The sequence below is a fragment of the Barbus barbus genome (assembly GCF_936440315.1).
Source record: "Barbus barbus genome assembly, chromosome: 23".
Taxonomy (NCBI): Eukaryota; Metazoa; Chordata; class Actinopteri; order Cypriniformes; family Cyprinidae; genus Barbus; species Barbus barbus.
In genome coordinates this window covers 7,635,090-7,646,981 of record NC_136751.1, presented here as the reverse complement: position 1 = coordinate 7,646,981, position 11,892 = coordinate 7,635,090, and the positions used below count along the sequence as shown (strand labels likewise).

Here is an 11,892-nt window from a genome sequence, read left to right as displayed (position 1 = left end):
GCTCGCCTACAACTGAACCTGTGCAACCACAAACCAGCAACTTGTAGACACCTGCTTCCTCTTTTTTTCCCCAAACCAGGTCATGAGGTTTAAAAAAAAATCAAGAAACATCTCAGCGTTATCCCCCCTCCCATTTTCTCCATTTTCCATTGTGTAATTTAGACATATTTATTTATTTTTGTTAACTGAGGAATCTGCAGCGACTAATATCTTTACGCTTATATTTTGTGACCTACTGTCAGTGTTTAAGATTAGATAGGCTGCATAAGCAGACTTATGTAGATCACTGCATGCACAGTAGGCTAATGTCGTTCAGTCAAGTCACGAGCATATAGTTCATCCTATAACATCTGAAAGCATTTCAGAGTGTCCTGTAATTGTTTGGTCACATTAGAGTGTTATAATTCTTCAGTCAGCGCAAATGAACAGCTGCGATTCTTAACAAATAACTCACAACATTCTAAACGAAGCAGCTTTAAAACTGACTCTACTATAACATATTCTGAACGTGTAAGTTACTCCTGTTTTGAAGCAGGCAGGGAGGCCTATTTTGCTTGTGATTTTTTACTTTGAAAGTATCCTTATAAAATGTATCCCCTTTCCTTTCTAAATAGATGCTTACAAATGTACACTATTTAAATTAAAAATAAAATATATAAGATTTATTGCACGTTTGAGAATTTACGCTGCAAGGGACGCGTCGTTGATTGGTCGACTGCCTGGCGACGTCACATTCCATTTGTAACCTTGCAGCTAGACAGGGGTGTCATCTTCTCACGCGCGGAGATCAGGTTTCACTGGACGGACAGCGTCTCTCGCGCAGGCAGGCCCGCGGTAACGACAATGGCGACTGGAAAAATCACTCACCTTTCCCGTTTCCTCTAAATATCGCCGCTGAAAATGCGCTGCTCGGGGTGTGACGCTGGAAACATGCGTATTTGTATCCTGTGAATAATAGTGGTGTGTTGGTGGTGAAGCGCGCGCGTCACGGCAGCTTTAATAATAAAGGATTGAAGATGGCGGAGTTTTCTCCGGTGCTGCCTCCGCTGCGGGAGGATGGAGGAAGCGGACGGTACGGACAGCCGTTGTTCCCCAGATCCCGGTCCGGTTCGGAGTCGGACAGCGAACTGTCGCAGAGTTTGGCCCGGACAAAGACGCGTTCATACGGCAGCACCGCGAGCGTCACTGCGCCGTTAGGAGAGAAATACACAGAGCACCGGGTAACAGACGGGGACACACTGCAGGGTATAGCGCTCAAATATGGTGTTACGGTAAGAATATGAGCCACATATCAATATAAACACACACATACAAGAAACCACGGCCTAGTAATGCCCTTAAGTTACATGCTCAGCGTTGTTGTACATTTACTAGTGAGCTGCCTATCTAGACCATATTTTTGGACACTATAAGCGCCTGCAGCAGTTTTTGGGCCAATGACGTTTCAAAACCTAGTAAACTCACTAGTTAGGCAACGTTGTTGTGCATCATAATAGCGTGGGGTCTTTTTTTGACCATCGTAGACATGGGCACCTGCAAGTTTGGGCCCATGCTGTTGCATAGGCTGTGTCTCAAAACAGAAAACGTCTTGCAGTATTTTAGGTCAAAAAGGCATCATACGTGTGACGTTTGTGTATCATGTCCTATAATCCCCAAATTTTGTATCGTAGCTCCATTGGTGGCAGTGGTTCTGCGATGTACTTAGGCTTATGATGCTTTTCGGAAATGCAGCCCAGGCTGGGACTTTGTACAAATATAAGATATGATTTCTTATGATACGGCCGTGCAGACATAATGAAACGTAATGAATAATGAAAATTGTGAAAAACTCATTGATCAAAATACCAAACATCATGCCATTACCGAGTCTGATGAAAGATTTGGACATCACATATGTGTAAACTGATTTTCTGGATTCATCCAAGGAAATCACATATTATAACTTAGCTCTTGATCTCTAAACAAATATTTGCTCATGTAGTTTGATTAGTTACATTAGACACACACTGGTGGTGTTGAACAAGCAAACACTATATAGATATATTTGTGTTTCTTGAAAATAAAACTTTATTTTTTATATTTTCATGTTCTTATTTTTTTCTTTATTTACACAGATGGAGCAAATTAAACGAGTCAATAAACTATTCAGCAATGACTGCATATTCCTGCGAAACACTCTAAATATTCCTGTTAAGTCAGAAAAACGCTCCCTCTTTAACGGATTGTCTCTGGAGTCACCTGACAGCGAGGGAAGCACGCTGCAGGAGTTTCCGTGCATGAGTCAGGACATGGACGCTCCATCACCCCCACCAGAACCGGCCGCCCCGGAGCCCAACACCCGACCCGTGCAGGTAGAAGAGCTGTCAGCTAAAGACTACTTACACCGGCTGGACTTACAGATCAAACAGTCCAAACAAGCTGCCCGCAAACTGAAAGAGGATGGTGGGAGGTAAATGAACCTTTGACCGGCATGATCTTCTCTTATTTTAATTAACCTACTGACCTCTTTAATAACGATGAACAGAAACTCTGTCCCAAACCCTAGAAAGCTGCCTTGCTGTCTACTTTCAGGCAGCATCCCAACTAAAAATTAACACACTTTATACCATTATGTCTATTAATTTACAGAAGACATGTTCTTCCTGCCACATAGCTAGAACGAGGGCTACTGAATGTAACAATGCAGGGGGGTTTGAGATCAGTGTTGTCTACAAAAAAATAACTTGTGCTGCCTTTCAAATGTTTGTGGTCAGTAAGGTACTTTTTTTTTTTAAAGAAATTAATACTTTTATTTTGTAAGGACACATTCAGTTGGACAAAAGTGTCATTCAAGACATTTATACTGTTCACCATCATTTTTTACATTCATAATAAAACGAAATGTTTCTTGAGCACCAAATTAGCTCATATGAGCTCAGGTCAGGTCATCAGATCATGTGACACTGAACACTGGAGTAAATGCTGTTAAAAAAATTCAGCCTTGCCATCACAGGGGTAAATAATATTTAAAAAATATTCAAATAAAAAACAGTTTTCAAATTGTAATAATATTGCTGATTTTACTGTAAAAAAAAAGATTACTGACAACATTTGAACGCTAATGTACCTTGTAAAGTAATGAAAATTTCCCATAAGGAGTTTGATGGTAGCATGTTGCTAAGCTAAAGATGTCATATTCTAATAATCATATGTGATGCAACTTAAAAATATTAAGTAAAATAGTCTTTATATAATTACATATTTAAAATCTTAAGTGTTTTTAGAAGACCCACGCCATTTTTAAAAAATGATCCTGAGCACTATTTTGGTCAGCAGCAAACTTGTGAAAATGCTGTCTGGGTAGGAAGCTCACTGAAGCAGAGATGAGGTTTGCTGACCTGTGGTAAGAAATCTGTCCATCAGTCTGAAATGCTGCAGTTTTTATTTTAGCTGAATCAATCCAGATTTGTGTGTGTGCACATTTAGTGGATAAGGCAGTAGTGTTTAGAGAGAAGCCTTGTTGTCCTCCATAGTTATGGGGCAATGAAAGTTGTTTGTCATATATTCTTAGACAAACATATACTTGACATGTTTCTGAGAATAAAACCAGTCTGTCTCAGAGCTAAAAACCCATGCATTTATTCGCTCAAGAAATGCCGCATTTTGGCACACATCTCCGCTGATGGCAGTAAATTGCAGGTTGTAACCCGTCAAGTAGTTCCAAACCTGTATGAATGTCTTTGTTCTGCTGAACGCAGAAGAAGATATGTGGGAGAAACCGAGCAGTTCTGGGGCACCATCGACTTCCATAGTATTTTTTATTTTTTTTGTACTATGGAAGTCAATGGTGCCCCAAAACAGCCTGGTTACAAACTTTCTTCAAAATATCTTCCTTTGTGTTCGGCAGAACAAAGACATTCATACAGGTTTGGAACTACTTGAGGGTGAGTAAATGATGACAGAATTTTCATTTCTATCTCTTTAAACTCTGTTCTCTGTGTGAAGCTCAAGAAAAAGGAAGGCTCAAACTTAAAGGGATAGTTCACCCAAAAATGAAAATTACCCCATAATTTACCCATAAGGCATCCTAGGAGTATATGACTTATTTCTTTCAGACAAATCCAATTGGAAATATATTTAAAAATGTCCTGGCTTTATAATGGCAGTTAATGGGTGTTATTTTTCAATAGTCCAAAATAAGTCCAATAAAGCGCATCCATCCATAATAAAAAGTGCCTCACGTGGCTCCAGTGGTTGAATAAAGGCCTCTTGTAGTGAATGCATTTTTGTAAAAAAAAAAAATATCCAAATTTCAAATTTGATAAACCTACATTCGTAGGACGTGGGCATAGCGTACGCTCCAGTGAAAAGTGATGAATGCGGAAGAGGAGAGAGCAAAACTAAACACTGGTTATGAATTAGAAGTAGAAAACAAGGACTTGTCAGACTTCGATATAAGCCAAGAGGAGACTGGTTTTCCTTTGTTGAAGTAAGGAAACTTTTCTTCCTTTGCTCCTGTAAACTTTTTTTTTCTCGCGAGACTAGTATATTCTCACTGGAGCTTATGCTACGCTGACGTCCTACGTCATCCGCTGGAACAGCATTCTATTGTGAATGTGAATGAATTATTTTGATTATTGTGTGAACCATTCCTGGAATTAATTTCCTGTAATATGTTCCCTCATTCGTTCGATAACAGATGAGGGAACAAATGTTCCCTCAGTCGGTGTAAGAGATATGAGCACAATGGCAGAAAACTGCTCAATTAAGCATGAATCTCTGGAAAGGAAGTCAAACCCTCAGTACATGTGCGCTCAACCATGCTTCTGCTACACACTCACACTGAAACACCATTGTCCTTTACATGCACCGATCAAACAGAAGTAATGTTTTCATCAGATCAAGGCTGTGACTGAGTCATGGAAATGATCGATGACCAGCACTGATCATCAGTTGTTGTTTTCTCCATATGCATTCCCAGAAACTGTCAATCCAAAAACTATTGACTGGAAAACATGCTGGTTTAAACAGCCTGTTTGGGGAATTACCAGAAGTCAAAATAGGGAAAATTTTGACATTTACTGACCCTCATGTTATTTCAAACCTGTATGACTGACTATTGTTAGGGGAATATAAAAAGATATTTATTTGGTAACCAAACAATTTCTGTTCCCATTCACTTCAGTTGTATGGACAAAATACAATGGAAGTCAATGGGAACCAAAACTATTTGGTTTGATAATGATTACAGAATTGTGACTTTTGGGTGGACAATCCCTTTTAACTTACAAATAATGAGTCAAGAAAGACATTAAAATAATTGCAGTCATGTTTCTTCAACTTTATTTACATTGTAAATGGAATGTGAAGTCAATTGCATTGCCTTGTAGTAGGCAGTCTTGTAAGTATATGTGTGCTATATATCGTCTGCGCTATATCGTAATTGTTTATTGATTATTTGGATCCCCTTTAGCTTCCACAGAGTGGTTACGAGTATTTCTGGGGTCCTCAACTCAATCCAGAACAGACAATCGTACAAATAGATAAAAAATAAAAACAGCAAATTGACTATCAAACATCACAAACTATACATCTTAGCAGAAGCAGCACTTAAAATATACGTCTACATATAAGCATATCTTCACGTTTTCTTTGAAATACATATGTACAGTTACTCTTTCTTATATCTATGGGAACCATATTCCAAGCAACAGAACTTCGATAAAGTACAATCGTTTTAATCAAATTTGTTTGTGGACGCGGTAAAAAAAAAGTTGATCCCTACTCACTTGACGTGTTTTATAATCACGTCTAAGTCCAACATAAACTAGCTTTTCAAAGAAAAAAGTATGATACTTGAATACCTTGTAAAAAATATACCAACAATCGTAATTGTAATTTAACCTTCATTGGTAGCCACAACTTTCTATGCATATCACTAACATTGGCCCGAAACTGATAATGAAGCACTAGCCTGGCTGATCTGTTCTGAACCATCTGAAGTTTTTTTTAGGTGTTTCTCCGAAGCACTTGACCATACCATAGGGCAGTACTTGAGATGCGATAAAACTAATGACTGTACCACATCTTTTAAAAGTGAAGGTGGGATAAATGCAGAACATTTCCTGGCCACCGCTATACCTTTTCCCATAGTACTTACTATATTATCTGTTTGGACCAGGACAACGTATTGTCAAGCTGTCAAGTCAACCCGTTAATAAATAAATTCAAATCAGCAGCTTTAGTCATACTATTTTTGTTACTAAAAACAATACATTTGTTTTTTTTCTAAATTTAAAATCAATTTATTCATTCGAACCCACTTCGGAATTATTAACAACTCATCACTTAAATTTTCCTGAAGCTCAGTTAATGTGTGAGCCGTGGAAAACATTGTATATATTTGCCTTATCAACAACATATGGTAAATCATTTATAAAAATGGAAAACAATAAGGGACCTAAACAACTACCCTGTGGTACACCACAGTCGATATTTTTAGCCTCCGATAAAGATCCATTATGAAACACTCTGTTTTCTATTAGAAAGATAACTTTCAATCCAGTCAAGAGCTGTGAGTGAAAAACCATAACATTTTAGTTTAGCAACAACAATTTCATGATCAATAACATCAAAAGCTGCTGTAGCTCCGACCAATTTCTTATCTAGGGTTGCTAACCATTCGTCTGTCATGTGTATAATGGCTCGCTTCCACCCAAGCGGTACAGTTCGGTACAGTACGGTATGCAATTATGTCCGTTTCCATTGTCAGAAGTTGTGAATGGTACCAAAATAGCGAACCATACCGTACCACTTTTTGGTACCCTTTCATTGGGGTACCTAGCACAGCAAAGGGTACCAAAAGGGTGATGCTAAACTCACTGCAGAAGTTGATTGGTTTACCAGAATCCTCACTTTTGCGTGATATTAGGGGATAAAGCTTCTCCTTCACCCGTCCACTGTGTTCTGCTTATTACATCAAGAGTGCGCAAACACACAAAAAATGTGTATTTTATACTTTCATATTTTCACACAAATAAGCTTTTCTCAATATGTGTTTGTCTGTTTTTGTGGACCTGTGAAACGTCATTGCCCAAAAACCCGCGTAATTTTCAAAATATTAAATATTTTGTTATTCTGTCATGAAATGTAGTTTTAAGAGGTTTTCAGATGAGAATGTAGTTGTTTAAAACTCAAATCTGCGGTTTATTTATAACGATATAGTGCCTATTTGAAAATTTGCTATGCCGATTTCGAAACTAGGCAATCACCGGGTGCTCCGTGCTCATGTATCCGCCTCGAGCAGCCTTACTCTCGACTAGTCCTTCCGACATTTGCCGCTGGCTCTGATGTCTCTATAGTGATTAAACAAGAATCAATTAGTTTTGTGTATATTTAACAGGCATTCGTGGTCCCATGAATGTATTATTTAAAAAAAAAAAAGTCGTGACGTATTGTCAAGTATGGTGACCCATACTCGAAATTGGTGCTCTGCGTTTAACCCATCCAAGTGCACACACACAGCAGTGAGTAGTGAACAAATCCACACACACACACACACATACACACCGTGAACACACACCCGGAGCAGTGGGCAGCCATGCTGCAGCGCCCGGGGAGCAATTGGGGGTTCGGTGCCTTGCTCAAGGGCACCTCAGTCGTGGTATTGAGGGTGGAGAGAGCGCTGGACATTCCCTCCCCCCACCTACAATTCCTGCCAGCCGGGGGCTCGAACTCGCAACCTTTCGATTACGAGTCCGACTCTCTAACCATTAGGCCACGACTTCCCATTATTTGTTCCTGGTCATATCGTTTTGACTGAACACAAAGTTTAACTTTATATTTATTTTGAACTTTACCGTAGTAACTTGCAGTGCTGACTTTGTAGCAAACGTTTGACTGTGAATTGTTTGCCTTTGTCTTTATTTCCTCTTATATAAGCCTCTTATACTTCGTACTTATACTTTTATAATGGCTATTATTGTTCATTAAATGACATAAAAGAGGCAGAGTTGTGCTTATTGTCGCGCTTTATTGTTGATCGCTACTTTCCGGCATACACCACGCCTATCAGGTAAGGGTATTTGGTGGTGGAAACACAAGCCTGATCAGGGTTACCCGTAACGAATCGTACTGTGCTGTACTGTACTGCTCAGTGGAAATGAGGCATAAGAGCAGTACTTGTGGAGTGTCCTGGTCTGTAACCATGTTGTGCATTAGTAAATAATCCATTGATTCTAAAATATTGTAAAATTTGTTTAAAAATAATTTTCTCCAAGAGCTTGCTCAAAATAGGAAGAATACTAATTGGCCTACAATTAGATCCTGAAAAGTCTGTTTTTTCCTTTTTAAGTAATGGTATAATTTTAGATTCTTTCCATAGATTCGGATATACACCACTAAGCAAACATCTATTAAATATGAAAGATTGGTTGAGCAAGCTGATTAGCTACTGTTTTTAGCAATTTGCCATCTAGATGATCAACTCCATAAGATTTATCATCTGGAATTGAAAGCAACATCTGTTCTACTGTGTTTTGATCAATAGGATGAAAATTAAAACAACATTTTCTTTCATCATTTTAACAATAGGGATACACTACACTAATCGTGAGTCATTAATATACATGTTAGATCTTAAATTATTCACTTTATTAATTAAAAAAAAGTGTTAAAATAGTTAGCTTTATCTAAGGGTTTAATGATAACCTGTCCCTCAGTATCGTAATTTTTGTTTTAACGATGTGCAATTTGACATTATCGAGTATTTAGCAAAAACCATTCTAAACACCTAAAGTGCACGTATTATGTGAAGTCTAGACTAGTGTAGAGTGTGTTCTTTCACTGCATGATTCAGTTTATAAAAATACATTTAGAAAGATCACAAAATTCAAGACATGGAGGCAGAAAACGTATATATTTTTATATAGCTAATCAATTTCACGCGAAGAGTTTTTTTTTTTTTCTGAAATTACCCTGATTACAAATGTTTTTTTAAATTTTTTTTTTATATATACAACAGTTCAGTAAACAAGGTTAATTAAGAGACGTACGTTTTAGACAGCATATTGCCTGTTTTCGGGCAATTTTGACTATAAAAATAATTCCAAACAGCCACAACGCTTTTTTGCGCCTCTGAGCAACATGACTTTCGTTCCTGAATGAATCAACCGTTTAAATGATTTAGTTCAATCGCAATGACTTACTTAATAACAGTGACTTGCTGCCACCTGCTGGTGGTTTTAGTTTCACATTTAAAGGGTTCGTTCACCCAAAAATGAAAATTAGCCTGTTTTACTCACACTTGAGGCATCCATGGTGTATATGACTTTCTTCTTTCAGATGAATCTGGGTTATACTAAAAATTGTCCTGGCTATTCCAAGCGTTATCATTGCGGTGGGTGTTTCTATTAAACAGTCCACAAGACGTCAAATAAAGTGCGTGCATCCATAATAAAACTTGCCTCACACGGCTACAGGGCATGAATAAAGGCCTCCTGTAGTGAATCCATGCGTTTTTGTTATCCATATTTCAAACGTAATAAACAATTTTCTCCTCTGTAATTAGTGTGCGCACAGAGTGAAGCACACACACACACACACACACACACATATATATATATATATATATATATATATAATTTAAATATCAATATTGTAATTTTACAGTTGTGAAATATAATAAATAAAATGGTAACACAGTTCTCACTATTAAGTAGTTGCTTAGTAGCATACCTATTATTAACATATTGGCTATTTATTAGTTCTTATAAAGCTCATTCTGCATGACCATAGTCTACTACATCCCTAATTCTACCCAATACCTAAACTTAAAGGAACACTCCAATATTTTTGAAAATAGGCTGATTTTCCAACTCTCCAAGAGTTAAACAATTGAGTTTTACCGTTTTTGAATCCATTCAGCCGGTCTCCGGGTCTGGCGGTAGCACTTTTAGCGTAGCTTAGCATAGATCATTGAATCTGATTAGACCGTTAGCATCTCGCTCAAAAATGACCAAAGAGTCTCGACATTTTAGCATTTAAAACTTGACTCTTCTGTAGTTGCATTGTGTACTAAGACTGACGGAAAATGAAAAGTTGCAATTTTCCAGGCCGATGTGTCTAGGAACTATACTCTCATTCTGGCGTAATAATCAAGGAACTTTGCTGCCGTACCATGGGTGCAGCAGGCGCAATGATATTACCCAGCGCCTGAAAGTAGAAATGATAGCTATATCATAACTAGTTACCTAGCTGGGGACTATTTTCAGGCGCTGCGTCATTTTCCGTCAGTCTTAGTACACGATGTAACTACAGAAGAGTCAAGTTTTAAATAGAAAAAATATAAAAACTCTTTGCCTATTTTCAAAAAAAGTGGAGTGTTCCTTTAACTACTTACAAACTATTAATTAATCAGCAAATTTGAGTTTGAGGCAAAAGTCGTAGTTAATGATGAGAATTAGACCTTAAAGTGTGTCTGATAAAATTCATTCATTCTTATTGTTTGCTTTACAGTACAATAGTATTATTATTTTATAGTCATATCGGAGAGGCCAAAAACAATGAGAACGTGGCCTATGATAACTCAATTGGACAGAGTTATTATTACTTTTTTTTAAACCCTGTTAACTTTGATTACTGAAAAAGGTTTGAGTTGGACACTCAATTTTTTTCCAGGTTTTCTTATATATTTCAATAGTGGGAGTTTATATCTAAAATGATCAACAAGGAATTCACATTAAAATTCACTGTTCTTTTAAGCTTCATATTAAATTGACACATTTGCTGTGTGTGTGTGTATATTTATTCAGCTGTTTGTAAAAAAATATATATTTGTTTTTTGTGTTTAATTTCAGAGAGGAAGATGACCCAGAAAGCTCAATGTCATCATATCAGGAGATCTGATGGATTCTTCTTCATCTGTTTACCTGCAGCGCTGACAATGACCCATCTTCATCTTTCCATCCATGTTTGCCTGCTCATTTTTTAATTCTATCTTTACCCAAACTGCAACACCGGACCACATGCCATACTCTTGTGCTGAAGGTCCATCATTGCCTTCTTCAGCAGTATTATAGAGATGTTATTTCTGACTTTTATCATCAATTCTCCATCTCGCATAACATTAAAGAAGCTACAGCCGAGCTTGTCTTCTTTAGGAAGAGCAATAGCCATCCACATGTGGATCACAAACTTATGATAACCTCTGCTCATATAAAACATTGTATCTGCTGTCTGTCCAGTAACGTAACTTAACATCCCGGACTCTGTGTGGCTGCCTGCTGATTTTATCTGTTTTTTTGGGGGGGTTTTTTGCCTATAAAAGCTTTATGTGTGGCTTTGAAAGGGATAAATAATGCTGTGTTGGTGTGAATGTTGTGTTTTTGTGTGTTGGGGTTTAATAAAAATATTTTACTGTGCTGTTTGATTTGGATTATGCAGAATAAATGCTTCTGTAAATGAAGAGCTTCCTGTTTTTTGGATTATAGATCTTCAAGAAAATTTTGGGTTATTATAGGATGGATCTCTCCTTTCAGCATCACCATAGAAGTTTTAACAAGCATTCCAGGCGGTACAGATTTGTTAGATAACAGCCCTTTGGGAAATAAACTTGTGGTAAAAAAAAGTTGCAACATTTCATTTTAGCTGTATTGCTAAATATGACTCAGAATGAAATAGCCTAGGATTAAAATATATTGGGGAAAATGTAAACTATGAATTAAGAATTTTATATAAGGATGTAGTCATAAGAAAACAACAGCTGTTGTGTAATATAAGCTATAAAACATGTGAAACTTGCACCAATAAAAATGACACCCAACCTAGGTTTATGTAATGTATCCCAAACCGCTGTGGTTTTATTGAGTTCACTTTACACAACAGCTGCAGCAAAATTATGACGACATTAGAATT

At 37.4% G+C, this 11,892-nt stretch overlaps 1 protein-coding gene across 1 annotated transcript; it reads left to right on the top strand.

Moving 5' to 3' along the window:
* The first annotated feature begins 517 nt into the window (after positions 1–517).
* Positions 518–11,441, top strand: LOC306842609 (lysM and putative peptidoglycan-binding domain-containing protein 2). The gene is made up of 3 exons (XM_079373573.1): positions 518–1,271; positions 2,115–2,449; positions 10,836–11,441. The coding sequence occupies exons 1-3, from the start codon at positions 1,017–1,019 to the stop codon at positions 10,882–10,884; spliced, it is 639 nt and encodes a 212-aa protein (XP_079229699.1). The 5' UTR covers positions 518–1,016; the 3' UTR covers positions 10,885–11,441.
* Positions 11,442–11,892: the final 451 nt, after the last annotated feature.

What these genes read in the sequence shown, in the direction of transcription:
- LOC306842609 (XM_079373573.1), top strand. Translation starts at nt 1,017, where the DNA reads ATGGCGGAGTTTTCTCCGGTGCTGCCTCCGCTGCGGGAGGATGGAGGA. An exon ending in CGCTCAAATATGGTGTTACG is followed by an intron (nt 1,272 to 2,114) that starts GTAAGAATATGA and finishes TTATTTACACAG; the next exon opens with ATGGAGCAAATTAAACGAGT. An exon ending in CTGAAAGAGGATGGTGGGAG is followed by an intron (nt 2,450 to 10,835) that starts GTAAATGAACCT and finishes GTTTAATTTCAG; the next exon opens with AGAGGAAGATGACCCAGAAA.